General features: G+C 53.1%; 2 protein-coding genes across 3 annotated transcripts in view; one reads left to right on the top strand and one right to left on the bottom strand.

Annotated features, from left to right (window-relative positions):
• PBX1 (PBX homeobox 1) overlaps positions 1-17177 on the top strand; it is a 133211-nt gene extending 116034 nt beyond the window's left edge. Inside the window, exons 7-9 of one of the 2 annotated variants that reach the window (XM_075760334.1) lie at positions 4494-4606; positions 6108-6197; positions 13086-17177. In XM_075760334.1, coding sequence (XP_075616449.1) covers positions 4494-4606; positions 6108-6197; positions 13086-13178 — 296 coding nt within the window. In that variant the 3' untranslated portion in view covers positions 13179-17177. The remainder of the gene's footprint in view (positions 1-4493; positions 4607-6107; positions 6198-13085) is intronic. The other variant, XM_075760336.1, reaches the window with a different exon arrangement.
• Positions 1-19156, bottom strand: part of KLHL20 (kelch like family member 20) — a 494534-nt gene that overhangs the window by 430159 nt on the left and 45219 nt on the right. The window lies entirely within an intron of this gene.

The raw sequence follows: 19156 nt of genomic DNA, 5'->3' as shown, positions 1-19156 counted from the left end.
CTACGCAGACCCATCTGTTCTCTGCATTGATGCCCATGTTACTGGAGATCGGTGAATGGCTACAGTCAGTCAAAGAGATTGGCCACACATTGACAAGGGCAAGGATTGCATCTGTCTAGCCATCTGGCACGTTCAAAGCAGGGTCCCCCATCCTCAGTCACCCAGGCCTGAATGTCAAACACCTTCTCATCCTGAATATGCACAGTTGGGCTTTATCAGCCAGATGTTCAAATAAGCTGAGATGTCTGGCTCATTTGGGCTAACAACTCCCCATCCTCACTTTGATTGCCTGGACAATCTCAGCACAAAAACCACATGGCAAATGAAAGCTATTTTATGTGGACAGACCCTTTTGCCAACCAGAGTCCTCAAGGGCCACACACAGGTGATGACATCCAGTGAAATCTTCTATGCAGAGCAGCCAAAATAGCCCTGAGCTGTTTTTTTCCTGCTCACCCTTTTGTTTTGTAAAAATCATCTTGCTAAGCTACTGATGGAGGGGATTGCACTGCCTGGAGATGTACTTCCAGGCACAGGCCAGATTCTGTATCTTCTCTGCCTTCCGCTGTTTGTGGCAATCACTTGTCCAGAGCGTGGCACTGGAGAGGATCCTGCTTCAGCAGAGAGGTTGTTCTGATCATGGTCTCACTGTCTTGTGTGTTGGTTGGCAAGTGAAACAGAACAGATGTCCTGCTGGGTCATCCCAGGCTTTTAGACGTGCTACCAAACTCGGTGGCTTTGTCCAGCTGAGGAGCTACATGGTCCATCAAGTTCTTCCCTCATCTTTGACCATGGTAGAAACACAAGGAAAAGTTACAGGGGGAGGTCAATTCTGCGCTCTCAGTCTATGTCATTGCCTTCGATTTCAACTAGGAGTCTTATGTACCCGACCAAAGTTGACTTCAGTGTGCTGGATCTCTGTCTCACTGATGGTAGGTGGTATGAGGCAGCAGATGAGGATGGCTTGGTTTCAGCTTCAATGAACATCGTTACCATATTTGCTTATTCTTGATGCAGTTTGAATTGTTAGATACATTAGAGAAGAGGACTTGTTAGAGGTCCTGGAAAATTTGAGGTGGAAGTGGAGACTGTCAAAACATCAGAGAAGTTACTGGAGAAGCTGGAGAAGCAACACTCTGAAGAGCTGGAGAAGTGGTGCAAGAAATACCAGCAGTCAGCCTTGTGAGAATTTTTGAATTGGAGGCAAACTTGAAGTGGGTTTTGCTCATCAGACATGTTAGGGGTGGAAGAGATCTCTTTGCAGGCATTGTTTTGATGTAGGCTTTCACCCAGAGGCAAGGTCCGAGTACCATAGCTTGTTTAAACTTTTCCATCGCTCTTTCTGAAGCTACTGTTGCCCTGATAGAAACTCAGCACAAAGGAATAGCGGTGATAGATCTTGCATTTGATAAGATGTCTGGATGCTGAAGATGAACCACCGTTTCACACTGCTACAAGTCATGAAAAGTGTTGGGTTTTTTCTGGTGGTTTTTTGGGGGGTTTTGTTGTTTGGTGGGGTTTTTTTGTCTACACACAATAACATCAAGGGACTTCCATGCCAAGATAAGAGCCCTGCCCTCCTGGATTCACAAGCTCAAAGGCAGTTCTCAAGGAGCCCCAGATCAAATCACGACCACTGAAACCCTTTGGTGTCTTCACAGTGGAGCCTTTCAGAGGGACGGAGTAGATTTATGTTGGATCCTCCTCTAGTGGAAGGATTTGACTTGTATTCTTGGATCTTATCTCCATGGAGGATACCAGAGTCTTAATTTTCAGAGCTCTTCACATTCCTGCCCCCTCTCCCACCCCCGTGCATCAGCCCCTCTTAGCCGTGTCTCTGAGACTTTGGGCCATCATAATTTTCACACGTGGCTAGTACGTAGACAGCGGAGTGCTGAAGCAGCAGAGCAGCATCGCAAAGGGCTCTCTGCAATTACGCCTCTGATACAAATGCATCCGTACATGCGGCGCCATTGGTATGCGCATATTTATCTTTGCATCCACATCAGCGGCAAGACATATTTACCGTTTAGATATGCACATATATTGTAAAAATACCCTGTGCCAACAGCAGTGTATATCTTGTAAGTGACATCTCCAGCGTTCCTCATGATTTCCAAGACACCGACGCTCTTCAGAACTAGAGTTTGTGGCTGTTTGTTTATTTTTATTTCCTCCCTCCCAGTCTCAATTTTACGGCCAGATTTGTTAAGTTTCAATAAAATATCAGTTAAGTTTATGGCATTTTTATTTGTTGTTATTGTTATAATTTTCTTTCGGTAGGGGAAGGTGGAATGAAATGTTGCTCTGCTGGGGTCAGAGCGGTAGTGGCGTCCTGTCAGGTGCTCAGGGATTCCCGAGTCCTTCCCAGCTCTGCCGCTGATTATTTGTCTGATCTCAAAGGTTTCTGCTCACAGGAAAATATTCTTTGCTGCTTTTGAGCGGTAGCTGCAGAGTCCTTTGGTTCTCAGCCGCTGCGGGAGTACAAAGCCACGTTACTGCCCCGTCCTTTTGTGCTGGCGGTCAAAGCGACCGCTCAGAAAACCCAACAGGAAGCACCTCCGTGTCTGTGAAATGTGCCCATCTTTGTGCTTAAACTTGAGCAGTGTCGGGGTGGGCTATCCTCAGTCTGCCACCTCATTTCCATAGGGTTTTTGCCTTTAAAACAGCAAGTAACCTGAGAGGTCGGGAAGTGACAGGAGCCCTTTGCCAGCCGAGCAGAGGAGCTGATGGTTACAGCTGCCTTCTGACTAGTCCCGGTTATTTTACGCAGCGCTGTGGGATTGCTCTCTGGAACGGGTTGGGCAGGGTTGACAGTGAGCACAATGAGCTATTCCTGGCTCTGCTCCTCTCAGGCACCGGTGGGAGGGTCCTGATCCAAGACTTACTGTGCTCGAGATGAGTCTCTTGACTATCTCGGGCATTGTGTCTAGCAGTGATGTTTCTGCTTTCCTTCAGTTCTGAGAATTGCCAACACCTGACAAAAGAGCCAATTGCAGAGAACTGCAGAGAGCTTAGTGAACATGAAGTCTCCGGCATAGACCTCCCACCTGCTCCTTCGTCTTTCTTGGAGGTGGCTTCCTTCAGAGGAGCCTTCTTGGTCCACCTCCAGGGTAGAGCTGGGGTCTGTCCAGAGTGTTTCTTCCCCCTCCAGCCAAGGGAGGGGGATCGCCAGGCGTTTCTCAGAGCGTACGCATGAGCCATAGTTGGGCAACTCCACCAGGACTGTGGTTGCCAGTCTTCCAAGTTGGAAGTGGCAGTGGAGACGATGAGAGTGTATTTGGGGTTGGAGCTGAAAGCGTAGCTGACCTGGGCCCCTGAAGTCTCTCCTTTCCAAGGCTAACGTCATGTATATAACCAAACCTTGCACGTTGAGCTGTCTCACACTTAACGCGCTGATCTGCACGATAAGTTCTGAAATAATCCCATAAAACCTTTTTTATTTATTTTTAACCCCGTTCCCTCCTCGCCCGCCTTCCAGTTACATGATGGGTTTGTTTCTCCCGTTCAGTAGTTGAGGAGGTGCTCAGATATCTTGAAGCTGGAAGCAGAAAGCCTTGTTTCTGCAAAGGCGGAATTATTCTTTTTCTTTTCATTTATTTTTTTTTTCCCTGATCCCACCCAGTTGTCCTCACCGTTACCGTTTTTCAGCGTAACGTTGGCGACTGGTGCATGCGATGGGGAATTTGCTTACAGAGCTCGTTCTTCTGGGGCAGCTGGCCCAGGAGGGCTGTGACACCCTTTCGTTCTCTCATGACCCATCACGATGAAAGGCACTTGCCGAGGTGATGGGTGCTGGGAGCCTAGCCCAGTTGCCTTCACGTTTTTGCGAGCCTTCGCTCCTGGTGCTCTGCAGTTCCCACCAGTGATGGGTCCTGATGTCCTGAAGGCAAACCCCACGCACCACTCCCTGGCAGAGCTCCTGGTGTGGCTCAGCGGGAGCTCCGGCTGTGGAACTGGATGGTGTCTGGATGTGCTCACCCTGCAGAGAGCAGCCCGGTGCAGACTCACCCACCCTGGTCTGAGCTTCTCGGAAACAGCAGTGGTGTGCACCAAGGCTTCTGCTCTCCATAGCGAGGCTTGTTTGGGTAGTGCTGTTCTCCAGTGCAGTCTGCTGGGTGGACACCTCCAACAACCAAGATTTTCAAAGCTGCCTGAAGGATTTTGATGCCCTGAAATGAAGGGAAAGGGCTGTCCAGGTCCTCCAGGCTGGCTTTTGTTTGTCTCGGTCAAGAGCATGAAGAGTCCTTCCTCCAGCTGAGGAGCTGTTGAAGAATGTTCTTGGCATTGAGCTGTAACAACATGTGGCTTTGAATAACCTCAAGAGTGCATCCTTTTTTTTTTTTTGCTTGCTCTGTTCTTCATACTACTAACCTGACTGTGTGTTTTGTTTTTGTGGTTGCTTTGCATGTTGTTCCTTCCTCTTGGCTGAGAGTCATGGGGTGGATCTTTTTCCTTTCTGTGATTCAGGTGCCTCACTCTTTCCTTTCCAGGTTCTTCCAGTTCTTTTAACATGTCAAACTCTGGAGATTTGTTCATGAGCGTGCAGTCTCTCAATGGGGATTCTTACCAAGGGGCCCAGGTTGGAGCCAACGTGCAGTCACAGGTAGGGACCCATCCGATGTACTGCCAGTGAATGCATTAGTGTTGGAGGAGCCTTTGATTGTATTGGCACTTCTCCCTCCCGTCTGAAAGAACAAATCTCAACCAGCACAAACGAACCAACCAACACTCAAAAAAAGGCAAACCAAACCGAAAAAAACAACCAAACAAAAAAAAGCAACAGCAACAACCACCAAAAAAAAAAAAATCAATCCAAAAGAAACCAAAACCAAACACCCAACCGAACCAACAACCATGGTCTTGAGGAGACTTGCCCACACTTTGTGAATGCATTTGGCTCTGGCTTGATAGTCGTACTATGGAGGAGAGGAGGTTTAGGAGAACAGGCATGAACTCAAACGAAAGCAGCTGAGGTTTAGGTTCTGCTTGCTTTATTCTTCCAAGGGAAGGGGCCAGATGTTTGGACTGGTGTCTCGTTTTACAAGGCTTCCACTTATTCGTTGATGCCGAACCAGGTGTCTGCTGAAAGGCGAGAAATGCTCAAATACACAGCTAGATTTTTTTTTTTTTAATTAAAAGCCACCCCTCACCATCTCCCCGCCTCCCCAAAGCACAGGCACTCACACCACCCACGTACACACCAGCAAGAGAGAGCAAGGGAGCTTTGAGCAGCGTTACTGAAACGTCAACTCATGCTTTGGGCAAAAAAGAATTTAAAATAGCCAGGAACTCACTCAGATCTCCCACCTCCCATCCAGTGTCCCGATGTGCCATGAGTCCGCTCTCTGCCGTCTAAGGCTCTGTACTGTGTTGAGAGACGACAGCCACTCTGACACTTCTGCATTGGGCAAGGAGAGCTCTCTAAAGCCGAGGCTGCTCCCCTCGCAGTGCTGGACACAGCGTGCCGTCCGTGGGCGACGAGGCGTGCTCGCCACACGTACCGCTGCTGGGGCTGGGCTGGGGGAGTGGAGGGAGAGGAACGGGGCGCCCAGAGGAGAGCTGCCGGTGCCTTTGCCATGGTAGGTATATTCCCTTCCTGGGCCCTCCGAAATGAAGGCGCTCGGCCGACTCCAAGGATCTCCTTCCGCTGCCGTGAGCTTCCCAGTGCTTGGGGCCGAGGGGTGGAAGGGGGCAGGGGTAGGAACGTGGGTCCTCCAGCACGGTGGTGGAGCCCGCCGCAGTGATGTGCTCCAGGAGATCCCACCCCATCCTGGACCTTGCCACATTGTTCTCCCTCTCCGCTCTTTTTGTCAAAAGACTTGGGACTAAGGAGAGCGTGATGGGGCTGCGGGGGGGGTGAGGGAGGCAGGAGCGGTCCTCTGGCTTGGCTCTCACCACGAGACCAACTGCGGTTCTCTTTTAGCCTTCTTTAAATGTATACCATTGTTATTATTATTATTTATTTATTATTTTTTTTATTATCACTGCTACTACTGCTACTACTGGTTTTTGGTTTTATCTTGCCAAAGATGAACCAAAGCGATTTTGCCCACTAAGCTTTCATTCACTCTAATTTGTGTCTTTGTTGTCGTTGGTCTGTTTAGGTGGATACCCTTCGCCATGTTATCAGCCAGACAGGAGGATACAGTGACGGACTCGCAGCAAGTCAGATGTATAGTCCGCAGGGCATCAGTGTAAGAAAAAAAAAAAATAGACTTGGGTTCTTGGGTTTTGGGGTTGGTTTTTTTTCATTTTTGTTCTCTCACTACCAATTATTTCAAAGCCATAGGGCTCAGAATGCCACTTAGTAGGACTTGTCTTTGCTTTTACGGTCACCTAGTTTATTGCTTCTGTATCGGTCACGCCAACGGCAGAGCTTTGCCCACAAAAAAAGTGGCGACCGGGCAGGGTTTGTGCAGGCAGCTGGCGTCTAGGACTGTCAGAGCCGATCAGCGTTCGCCCGGCACCTGCGGCCACACGCGCTCGGCCGAGAGGAGCTGCTAAACAGGTGACACCTCGCGTAACCGCAGTGGGGAATGTCACCACGAACGCCCCGGTCCGGAGGTGGCTCCACGCGGAGGCCGATGGCACCATCCCGGAGCGACCCATCTAAAAATAACCCGTCCCTGGCCGGCATCCGAAAGCACGGCGGCAATTGGATTGGCAGCAATAGTGTTTGCAAATAAAAGGAGGGGGAAAAAAAAAAAAAACCAAACCAAAAAAAACAACAAAGCCAACCAACATCAACCCAAGAAAACCTCGCCCAACCGGACTGGGGGAGGATGCGAGGGGGAGGGCGGTCTCTGGAGCATCTTCTCCTTGTTCTTGGGTGCGCTGGCGGGTTCTGACTAGCATGAAAATTCGTAGCGACAAGCTGTGTCGCACAGGGGGAAATCGATCAGACACACACAAGGAGAACCCAGTGTAGATTCGGGACAGCAATCCAACTTCATTTCTCAGATCAATCGTCCGCCATCTCAGCGGTGGTGACAGCAAGCTGGGAGAAGAGGGCAGCCTGGAAAAGGAGGCTGTGAGCACCGAGTGGGTGGTGGCGGTGGTGTCCGGGGTGGCACGGAGGAGGGGGCGGCTGGCCCTGGACCTGTCTGGCTGCCTCTGCCCCCATCGAGGAGGCTGAAGGTTGAGGTGGGGTGGTCTCGGGCTGGGCATGAAGGTGGTGGTCCTCCAGGTGGGGTGGTGTTCCTGCGGCCGAGCACCCCAGCTGGGTGCACCATCCAGTCCCATCACCCTCCTGGCCAAGGCTTGTGCCATCTATCACCTTGCATGTGACCGTCTTCGGGCCATCGGCGTGAGAACGGCTGCCGGCGGCGTGGGGAGAGTGTGCGGGAAGAGGGGTGCAGTGGGACGGGGGGCTGTGCTCCCCTCTCCTGCAGGCGCCGGGGCTTAGCGGGCGGCTTGACGTCAGGAGGCAGAGGCAGGGAGGATTTGTGAAGTAATGTAATTGAACATGTGCAGATAATTATGTCTCGTTACATAAGCCCATTGCAAAAACGGCGCTTGGAAATGCCACATGAAAGAGCCTATCGTTCCGCATTAATTTCTTCGTGCGCTGAATTTATTCCCTTTCTGGCTTTTTAATACTTGGAGAGTAAATGAATCGCAGGCTGATCATGATAAGAGATGATACTTTTGTATAAATTAAAATACCCCCAAGGAAAGAGGCTGAGCTGATTACGGTTGCAGTTGGCTTGGAAAATAACAGTGGGCTGGGTTAAGCCGAAATTTCGGGGGGAGTGTTGCTGCTGGGGGTTACGAAGCAGAGAGGGTGTGATGGGGGAGAGGAGAAGAAAGAGGTAGTGGAAACTTGAAAGCCGAATAGGACGAGGATGGCTGGGCTGGTATTTCTGGCTGTGGTAATGGGAGAACCAGTATTGGTTCTCCAGTGGGAGAACAAGCAGCACTGGGAACCGGTGAGCTGAGAGCGGTGGGGGCTCAGCGGTCCCCCTGCGCTTCCCAAACGGGCATCCGGCGTGGTGGCATCTGATGGCTGCTCGGGCTGGTTTTCAGGGAGGGCAGGAGCGCAAACTGGCCTGATTTTGATGTTGTTCGGAGAGGGGCAGAGTGGCAAGTCGGCAAAGAGACCACCCGGGTTTGGGGGTGCCTCCTTGTTTCCCCGTAAAGCTGTGGTAGGCATGAGGAGCAAGGCAGGGAGTCCAGAGCTGAGCAGATAGTTTAGGAAGCATCTTCTGGGTTGTCTCTCCGTCCCCAAATGTTTTGCTTCCCCCGTATCCCAGGCAGCATGCTCCTCCCTGTAGCTTTTATTGTCACTTAACATCTTCCCGTCCAGCTAGGTCCCTTCACGGATCCCAGCTTGTCCACCCCTGAAGTGTGGCTGCCCTCTGGGAAGCGTTGGTCCTGGGCAAGGTCCTGGGGAGCTGCTCAGTGCGGGCAGGGTGGCTGTCTCGTAGGCAGAGCAGCAGGCAGGGCTTCCCTGCCTCTCCCCTGAACCCTTTAACGTCAAGGAAGGGCAGTGGGACACAGAGGAAAGCTGCTAGTGACACAGAAAGCTGCCGTCCCCGCGTCACCCGAGCATCCCCGTGAGCTGCTGGAAGGAGATGAGCCGAAACCTAGTCAAGAGCCCTGTCACAAAGATGTCTGCACGGGGCTGAGGTTAAGTCATCCCCGGAGCCCGTCAGGGCTGGGAAGTCAGCAGCAGGTTGCCCAGCTCCACCGCTGCAAACCTTGGCAGGGGAGACAGCGCTCGGGGTTTGCCTTCCTTGATGGAGGATGAATTTTTAAATGCATGTAAGTCATGACAGCTGAGGACCAGAATCTATCCAAAGCCTGGTTCCCTCCGTGGCTTTGCTGCTCGATGGCTGACAGACCTCTCCGCGGGGCGAGAAGGGCTGCAGTCGGTTCTGCGTCGTTAGCGGGATAATGGGCGATGTCCCAGCCATCGCCATCTCCGTGACCCGCAGCGATGGCTGAGGCAGAGCGAGAGCGGCCGTCTTCTCCTCCGCAGGTGCAGACGGCGTCGGGCTGCGCCGGTCCTGGCGAGGGACGGGGATGCTCTTGGTGCTGGAGGGGTGGTAGAGGCAGGAGCCGTCTTGAGGATCCCCTGCCTTGGGTAGCACTGAGAGGAAGGAGGGACGCCCCCACCTGAAAGGAGGGGATGTCCGGGGCCTGATCCAGCCCTTTTTGCAAGCATTGAGGTTGGGGGTTTTGCACCATTAAGTGAGGGGGGTCCGGTCCCTCTGGACAGTGCTTGTTTGGGGGGGGTCCGTGTGTGTACCCAGCCGGGGGTCCCCGAGGCTGGGGGTTTCAGTTTAGATGTCCAGGTTCTGGCAGGTTCCAGGAGAAGTTGGATCTTTATTGCCATAATCCTCTGGTGGGTCCCGACTCAAAACACCGCCCTTTCCTGCCACTGCCCAGTGACCCTAAATCTACAAAGTGTTTTATGTCCCTCATCTGCTAATTAATGAATGAGCTCTAATCATCTTAAAGAAAAATTCTTTCAGAAATTTCTTTTGGGACTTTCTAATTTAACTTATAGATCATTTTAAAAGAGGGGCTATTTTTAAAGTTCATGGGAGTGCAAGGTTTTTTGATTTAAAAGTGCCGTTGTGTCGCTGTGATGGCAGTGGTCAGTGGCAGGTTGTGCCGTTGAGTTTTCCATCCGCTTCTGTCAGCAAGGACCACCAGGCACTGGTACCTGCAGGACCTCCTCCCTTGTGCTGAGACCCTCTTCTCTAAGGATTTGGGTCTTGAAAAGAAAGTTGTTGCTCTGCTCCTCAGCAAGCTACGGTTCGCCATCATGATCACGAGCTGGGATAGGGCGGCTGGTCTGTCAGGGCTTCAGTGGGACTTCAGGACCCCATCCACTGGAGATGCCTTGGTGTGTCTGAGCCTGCCACCGTGACCCTTGGAAAGGGATGGCCAGACAGGGCTGCTTTCTCTGCTGCGCAATAAGAGCTTCAGTGTGTATCATAAGGAGACCCTGATAGGGGATTCAGAGGTCTGAAGCCTCTTTGAGGCTACTTCCCATCTGTCAGACTTGCCGGTATCTGGTGTGTTTGTCCCGTTGTCAGTGGTGGGACAGGGATTTGGTCCCAGAAGGTGGGAGGTTGAGACAGGCTCCGTGTGAAGCAGAAGGCTCCTTTAAAAATTGGCAGAAAGTCATCTCCCAGCCCCACATAGGAGGCCCAGGCGCAGAGCCGACCAGACTTGCCCGAGGTGACAAAAATGCTGTGAGACCTGTGGAAACGGGCACCAAAACCAGTTGCTTCAGCAATGCATCACCAGGGCTCCACCACCTGGACAGCCACCAAGGTCTGTGCTCCGGCACCAGAAGGTGATGTATGAAGAGATGTCCTGGAGACCATTGCTCAGTCTTTGGCTTCTGCCCTTCCCGAAGAAGTCACAGCTTCGTACAGGGGCTCCTCAGAGGGTCTGCGAGGAGCAACAGCCTCCTCAGAAGATTTCTTTGTCTCCGAGGGAGATCCCAAGGGATTTACTACAGTCAGATCCCAAGGGATCTCCTTGCTTCAGAAGGAGACAGGGCTGGCTGGGTGGAATCGGATGCATCCTGCACATGGCTTGGTCCGTGCAGCAACGGGGTGAACTCCAGGAAAGGAGGGATGAGCGTGGATGGTGCCTGCGTGCCCTCTGCCTGGGGAAAGATCTGGCCTCCTCATGGCGGTCTTGTCCATACCATTGAGATGCTAAAGTCATGGCCAACCTTGGGGCCTCCTTTCCATTGCTTGACCCATAACTTGGGGCCTTGTCAGGCTAGGAGAGCAGGAGGGTGTGGGGTCTGTGGAGGGTGCCCCAATCTGGGTCGGCCTCTCCCCACCTTCCTCTTGTCTTCTCACTGGATGCCACGGAGGCGGTCAGCAGCAACACAAACTCCCGCAACACGTGAAGGCTCATTCCCGATCTTGAGTACCATGGGTCTCCCCGGCATTTTGGGGGCCGGGGTGCTAAACATCGAGGCACCGCAGCTGCTGTCTGCAAGACGCTCTTCCTCTCGCTCCTTCCAACCGCGGCTGGCACGCAAAAGCCTCGCTAAAAATAGTTGAGCACAATAGGGACGGAGCCCTGCTCCGCGCAGCCCCCTCCGCTCTCCCCCCCTCCTGCTCGCCGTAATGACCCTGCAAACACTAAATGGCATCTGAGTGCATTAAGCAGCAAACTCTCCGGTGACATAGCAATTATGGCTCTGAAATAGATTTGGTGCGTCACGGAAGATAAGGGTTTTGAAAGTTTCTGTTGTGATTATAGCTTGTAACTCCAACAAATAACAGGCTTGGTAATAAGAGGCTGCCAGCACAGCTATTGTGGTTCTCTCTCACTGATGGCACGTAAATTGCTATTAATGTCCTAAGTGTACTTGAATATGCCAGTCTCGGGGCGGCGGAGTTGGCTCTGTGTCTCTCTTTACACGGCCTGTCATTGTCGGGCTGATAATCTACAGTAATTGCTGCCTCTTGCAGCGGTCCAAGACGTGTACGGGTGGATGTTGCATCTCGGGGAGCGCAGGGACGGTGGGTCGGGGCCCGGCTGCGGGTGGGGGCGGTGGGCATGGTGAGGTCTCTAGGTGGGGGGCACTCGATGCCTTTAATGTTGGTGCACAGTCTGGTTTCGTGCTTGCACCCAAGGCGAAGTGGAGCAGGGTTTGCTAACCTGCTAGCGAGCCCAGGTCGCGATTCCCGTCTTCCTCGCTGTTGCCCGCACCCCTTTGCAAGGGGTTCCATGCACCCACGTGTGCATGGACGAACACACAAGCCCGTTGTGCGTGCGTGCGTGCCTCTGTCTTTTCTGCCCTGTGCGTGTCCCGCTGCGAGGTGGTTCCGCACCTCAAAATGTGGATTCCCACGGCTCGCCCACGGTCGGCTCTTTGCTCCCACCGCAGCTGTCCCTTGGGCAGGCAGGAGCTGGGTGGACAACCCACCGGCAAGTCCCGGATGGCTGCTTGGCGCCTCGGGGCAATGAGGCTTTTCCTACCTGTACCCCACTTTTGGCGGGGGGGGGGGGTGGGTGTCTCTCAGGGCCAGCGATGGATGCCCTGCGCTGGAGACAGCGGGACTTGCAGCTGGAGAGGGCGAAGCAGCCCGGGCACATCTGAAGGAGGATGGTGACTGCTGCCAGCTCGAGCCTGGGCAGTGGTTGGGAAGGATTAATTAGCTGAGCACTGTATCAATGTCAGAGTGAGCTGAGGAGGTTGGGTGCAACATCTGCTCCTCTCCGAAGGGGATGGCAGCCGCGGAGGAGCAGCTTCTGTGCGCTGCCGGCTCCTGCCTGCGGCAGCCGGGCACCTCCGGTAGCTCTGCTCTCGAGAGGCTCCGTGTCTGGTTTTAGGAGAAAAAGTACACCGTTGCTTTGCTGTACGAACCCTCAGATGGGATGTGGTGGTGGCACCTCTGTTGTGTTATGGCTTGGGGTCCCTCGAGGAGGGGTGACGCGGAGCGCGGAGGACCAGCCCCAGGGCAGCAGAAATGTGTTTGTGGTTTTACTGCAAAGCGAGGAGGGGAAGGCTCTGTGTTGGGAACAGAGGGCTGGCCCAGATTCCCAAATGTGGCCTTCACGGTGGCGGGAGAGTTGTGTGGGCAGCATGGTGAGGAGGGGTGCCCGCAGAGGCGGTGAGGGGGCACATGGAGCGATGCTGGGGCACGTGGCACGGCTCAGCGGTCCCTGGGGTCCATTGCTTGTTCTGCACGTTGAAAACACCTGGGTCCAGATAACATCCCAGAACGGCGTTTCTGGAGTGAGGCGTTTGCTATTTTCTCTTTCCGTATGGGGAAGGATACAATTTGGGGGTAGAAAAACCCGAAACAACCAGAGTTCAGGGTTTCTGCAGACATACGTCATTTTTAAGGGACAGCATTTCCGTGAGCACTTGCAATTTATCAAACCCCCTGTTTTCGACAGAATTGTTTCTGGCCCCATCCCACTGACGGAGCCCTGAGGTCCGTGGTGGGATGGAGGAGCCCGAGGGGACATCTTTGCCTCCTACACCAGCCCCTGCCGAGGGAGACGCTGTGGGGGGGTCCGAGGTGGATGGGTGGCTTGGGTAGGGCCAGGCATGCCGTCGGGCGACTGACGTCTCCGTGTCTCCTTTCCCGCAGGCTAATGGAGGTTGGCAAGACGCTACTACCCCGTCGTCGGTGACCTCCCCCACAGAAGGCCCTGGCAGCGTTCACTCTGATACCTCCAACTGATCTCCCAGCAAATTGCATCCCTGGCTGAGCCGGCCCCGGCGGGGGCGGGAGGGGAGGGGGCCTCTCCTACCACCGCAGCAGTCAGACTGGAGGTGAACCCAATCAGCACACACAAGAAGACTCCTTCTCTTCTCTTCTCTTCGTCGGGATGCTTTTTTCAGCCAATCTGGACACTTCTTTATACTCTCTTCCCTTTCTTTTCTGGGTAGAAGCCGCTCTCCCCCCACCCCTTGCCGCCGCCACAACACCACTCCCTCCCCTTCCACCCTTTCCCGCTGAAGGATATGTCAACAGGTAGAAGGATTTTAAGGAGGAAAAGCAAAAATCAACCGCCGCCACACAAAACAACCCCAAAGCAGCGTACGGCCTCGTGCTGAGCGCCTTTCCGAGGAGCCGCAAACGTACCTCAGTCACATCTCGCTCCTTTACTAACAGGCAGCCCCCCTCACCCCCCCCCCGCCCCGTCTCTCACGCTACCTCTCCGTAGGGAAACGCCACCGCAGCCCCGCTGCCGCCTTATCTCCACCGGCCCCGGCCATTGCCTCCCGGTGCCCAGCCCTGCCTCGGTGAGCTGTCCCTCGGGCGCTGCCGGTGACGGTGTGGGCGGACGCGGCCCCCCCCTGCACACAACACACACGTAGGAGAAGGAGCCGGCGTTGCTGGCCTTCGCTTCCAAAAGGTATCGGCCCGTTCCCCAGCCCCGGGGAAACCACCGGCGCTTCCGGTCCCTGTCCTGCTCCGCCGCACATCCTAAAGCTGGATGAGCCGTGAAACCCCAACCATCCTCCCCGCCCGCTGTTGGAGGGGAGGAGAGGAGGGAAGGAACGGAGGCAGAGGTGGGTGAGAAATGACCATCGCTGATAACGAAGGCGCTGAGCACCTCCGCGGCGCTGTACGGGATCAGGCGTTGGTGATCGATGGGACCCCAGCAGTTTTCTCGCAGCACCTAGGGAGGCCGGCGGTGGAGGTTTTTTTTGTCTGGCGAGGAGAATGTCACGGGGCGTTGGCTCGTGTTTTCGGGCGCGTGCCTTGCTGTGGAGGAGGAGGGGGGGTTCCCCAGTGCCGGCAGGACCCACCGAGGTTGGTGGCACCTGCTGCCTTCCCAAAGCCCCGCCAGACAGGCAGCGAGGGATGGGCAGCGGGATCTGGGAGGCTGGACGTGGCGGGGCGAGTGCGTCGGGCGCTTTTGGTAACGGTTAATGCCGCAGGTTTGCTGGAGGGTGAAGGCTCTACAAGACGGGTTGATGCCCCACTTGGGGTTGTCTTTCATCTGAAGCTGCTGGTTTTACCGTGGGAGTGGTGCCCCAAGTCGCGGGAACACTCGTGGGATTTTCTGCCCGGTTTTCCTGGTCCGCTCTTTGGACAACTGGTGATGGGTGGTAAGCGAGGCTTCGTCCTGCTGAAGCACCCCTTCGGGCAGGTGACGACTGGGAGGACGTGGCTTTTGTTGAAGGCGGTGCTTCTGGCCACCGGTTCTTCCAGCGCGCGCGAGGAGGCTGAGCCAGCCCGCGGCAAGACCCTGGGTGTCGTGGGGACTGGTGTGGGTGCAGCGTGTCTGGCGCCTTGGGATGGACCCTAATACCTCTTGGCTGCATCTCGTGCTCTTGCACGTCCGTGCCCACCCTGCCCGTGGAGGTGCCAGCCGTCTCGAGATGGGAACTGCCAGCGCAGAGCAGCGTTAAGCAGGAACTGTTTAAAATTAAAGCTCTGCCGGAAGAATTTCCACCTTTTTGCTGGAAAAAGGATGTGCCCACAGCTCCGACACACTGTCACCTTGCAGTGCGGGGCCAGCAGCGTGACTTGCCTGAAGTGGAGGTGAAGCCTGCCTTTTCCTGGGGAACAAGCCCAGAAGGCTCCAAAACACCCTCTCTGAAATTTGTGACCTTCCCCCAAATACCAAAAGTCCTAATTTGGTGGATTTTCTGTTTCCAAGCTGGTGGGATCAGAGTAGGATGTGAAAGGTGGACAAGAAACAGCACGAGCTGCTCCTTCCTTAGTTCTTAGGTCTCCGGCGGTAAGACACGTTGTGCTCCTCCTTTCTCATCCGTGCCTGGGGACGGGGACCGTGCTGCAGAGCGTGACGTGACATGAGGTCTAGGGCTGCCTCCCAGCTGGGAACGTGTCAAGAGCAACGAGAAGGTTGGCTCCCTGCGAGAAGGTTGGCTCCCTGCGAGAAGGTTGGCTCCCTGCGAGGCCGGTTCGGAGGTGCTGCCCATCTTCCCGAGCGTGCACCTTCCCGCTCTCCTCCTTCTCCTCCTCCCGTGGCCTCCCCCCCGTGCAGCCTTTTAACCATTTACAGCTTATTTTCCATGAAACCCTTCCGGCAAAGCATTTCAGGGATGCGGGACTGGGTCAGGTCTGTTCTCCGGAGCGGCAGCGGTGCCGTGCCTACGGGAATGCCACGGTACCTCTTGGAAACCAACCTGGAACGAGCCGAAACCATGTGCTTACCGGTGCCGGGGCTGCCTTCCCCTGCCCTGCAGCCGCTGCCCCTCCTGCCTGCACCCCCTGCCTGCCGCTGCCTGCACCCCCTGCCTGGGCAGGACACTCGCTCCTCCACGGTACTTTGCAAATCACCTCCTGGGTTCCCCGGTTGGTCCCTCCGGTTCGCGTTGGCGTAGCTGCTCGCTTCCCTTTTCCCTTTTTTTTTTTTTTTTTTTTTTTTTAATTCCTGGGTTTTGTTTGCCCTCCCCTTACCCCCTCCCCAACCCCGAGTGTTGTGGGTTTTTTTTTTCCTCCTCCTTTTTTTTTTTTTTTAAATTTTTTTTTTCTGCCCAGAAAAACCTGACTTCGATACCAAAAAAACAAAACAAAACAAAAAAACAAAAAACAAACAAAAAAACCTGCAGAAACTCAAAAAAAATAAAAACAAAAAAAAACCACAAAAAAAACTCGACGATTCTTTCAGCTTTATTAACATTTTCCATTGTTTCTTGCGATTTGTGTCTCGTTCTTTGTAGTATTGATGATAATGAACATTTGATAATGAATGTTCTTGTATATTCAGATAAAGGAGAAAGAAAAAAAAAAACAAAACCAAAAACGCAGTCGGAATTTAATAGTGTTTATAATAAAAGAATAAAAAATGACCCTCTTAGCACGCAAAATTGAACAGGGGGAAGGTCCCGTCCCTGTTCTTTCTGTGGCAACAAGCGCTTCATTCCTGTATAGTTTATAACATCAAACTACCTACATTCATCTTCTTTTTTTTTCTGTTTGTTTGTTTTTCCCATGGTTTGGTTGCTTTTTTATTATTTTTTTTTTCCATTTTCTCGCATTTGTGAATTAGTTCAAGAATGCTAGAAAAGTGTAGAGTTGTGCACACTCATTCTTACACAATGTTTAAAAAGTGACGGTAATTCATTTTGTAAAACTTTAAAAAGAAAAAAAAATGGTTGGAATAGTGAGCATTAATAGGTACAGTCTAACACTTATGTTTCTTAACGTTGAGACCCAGAAATTACCTTTTTTTTTTTTTTTTTTTTTTTTTGGCATTATTTGGGAGGGGAGGAGGGCTTTGATGATGATGCTGAGTTTATTTGGACCTTGCCGAGACGACGGCCTTGCCGCTTCCCCTGCGCTTCTGAGCTGTGACCCAAGTGATGTGAAAAGTGAGGGTGGATTTTTTTTTTGGGGGGGGGGGTGGGGGGGGAGGATGTTTCTCTTCTCCCGGGGGGCCCCCACTCATTTTGACACCCAGAAGATCCTGGGCTCGGTTCGACCACGGACCCTGTCGAGGATGGGGGGGGGTCTCACAAGCCGACCCCCCGGCCGTGCAGCGGCGCTGGGAGGGATGAGGGATGAGGGACGGGATGTGGCAGCCCCCCCACCCTACCCCAGCCATGGTGGGACAAAGTGCCCCCCAAATACATCCCAAAATCTCGGTGGCTGCAGAGTGGGGTTGAGGGGAAGTGCTGAGGCAGATGCCGGTTGGCATCGCTTTGGTTTGCTCTTAAAATATTTTTCCTGCTTCACATCTCCCCCCCCCCCAAAAGAAAAGCCCCACCAAACCCTGAGCTTTTCAGAGTTTAGGGTTTGGGGTTTGATTTTTAATCCCAAGGTTTCCTGGAGTCCTTTTCGTACACCTTCATTATTATTAAGATGATGTAAATCAGACGTTGCCGGGGGGGTTGGTTTTGTCGGTTTGCTTTTTTTGTTCTTGCAAAGCCCTTTCTATCCCTTGTAAAGATGATCCAGTTGTTCTGAGTTGCTTTTTCTTTTCTATTTTTTTCCCTCATCTTTTTTTTTTTTTCTCTTCCTAATGGATTCCAAATATTAAAAAAAAAAAAAAGAAAAACCCTAAAAAAAAAAAAAGACTCTGTTCCGACCTGGTTTTGAAACTTTAAGCTTTTCTGCTTCTGTAAAGAAAAAAAAAAAAAAAGGCCTCTGTCTTTCTGATCCCAATTGAGACTTTTATGTTCTATGACGATACTAACAAGGTGTAGGTTTTACAGTTTCCTGATTTGTACTGGTAATGCATATTCCAAATAAATAGTTTCTTTTGTTGCAAAAAAAAAAAAAAAAAACCAACTGAAATCAAATCTGGTGTATTTTTTGGGAGGAAAATAGGAAAGTGAGGTGCCCTGGGGGGGTTTCCCCCATGGGGGTGCAGGATGGGTTTGGGGTGCAGTGGGGGGGGGGTGTGTGAGCAAAGGCAACAGCCTGATGCTCGGTCCCGCTCCTGGTGGTGGGAGCCTGGGAGCCGGAGGGATGCGATTTGGGGTGATGCCTGAGGCGCAGCACCCCTGCTTGGTCCCGGTGCCTCCCCCCCGTGCCTCAGTTTCCCTAGCGCAGGGGGAGACGGGTGCTGCTGGACACACGGATTTGTCCATGCAAGAAAATGTTTTCAATCTTTCATTTTCATTGCTCTTTCACTGCTTTTTTTGGATTTATTTTTTTTTTTAGTGCTCTTCTTTCCAAAAAAGCTAGGCTGGAGAGTATCACACCCAGGGCTGGGGCAGGGCTGGGGAGCAGGGGGGAAGGGTTGGTGGTTTCTTTTGTTTTCCTGAGGGTTTTAGTTTAAAAGAAAGAACGTTGAAAACGTTTCTAGCAAAAAGCAATATGAAATTTAGGAATAATTCGCAATTTAAAAAACCTCTATACATGTGACAAAACCCAGGACAGCTCTGCCGCGTCCCCAGAGACGGAGGTATTCGATGAAAAAGGGGGTGACTGGGGAGAGTGGCTGTGATTCCCCGGCTCCCGGGCAGGAGAAAGGCGGGCAGCATCCCTGCCACAAAACCCCTCCGACACCCCACGGGGACCAAAGCGGAGGGAAAGACACCCCCGGGGAGGCGGCACAAGGATGCTGGAGCTCGCCTGGAGCTGCCGCCTGCTCTCCCCCATGGATTTCTTGTCAATGATTATTCAATCTCCAGCCTGACCTTTCTCTTCTAAATAACACGGCAGTATCAGCGCGGGCCAGCCTCCAGCTCCGGCTGCAAATTAACTGTATCGCTCTCCGGCAGGAGACCCGAGGAGCCCCCCGGCCGCCACGCTGCCAGACCGCCCCAGGAATTATCTCCCTCCAACGATGCTCTCCTAATACCAGTTTAAATATCATCTTGCTCCCAGCTGTTTAATTCTAATAAACGTTCATCCTGGCTCCAAACAGAGAAATGTTAAGTCTCACCGGGCCCCGATGAGAAAATCGCCCCAAAAAGGCAGGTGGCGGGAGGTGGGGCGGGGAGGAGGTGATGTGATGCTCTCTGGGATGTGGGGGGGTCCTGGCACGCACCCTTTGGGTGCCAGGGTGGGTTTGAGCATGTCACACCCCTCCCAGCTCATCTTTCTTCCCCCCCCCCCAGCCCACCCTGCAAAAAAGCGACGGTTCTAAGGTGGGAAAAGGGCACGTGCGGCCTCCCAGAGCGTTTGGGCGCGGGTGCAGGAGCCGCGCTGGGTGCAGCATCCTCCCTCCCTCCCTGGCTGCTTAAAGAGAAACCGAATCCACGTGAAGCACCCTGGATTGTTTGGGTTTT

The sequence above is a fragment of the Balearica regulorum genome, chromosome 8 (genome assembly GCF_011004875.1).
Source record: "Balearica regulorum gibbericeps isolate bBalReg1 chromosome 8, bBalReg1.pri, whole genome shotgun sequence".
Classification (NCBI taxonomy): Eukaryota; Metazoa; Chordata; class Aves; order Gruiformes; family Gruidae; genus Balearica; species Balearica regulorum.
Note: the sequence above shows the minus strand (reverse complement) of the source record. Positions and strands in the feature narration are given on the sequence as shown.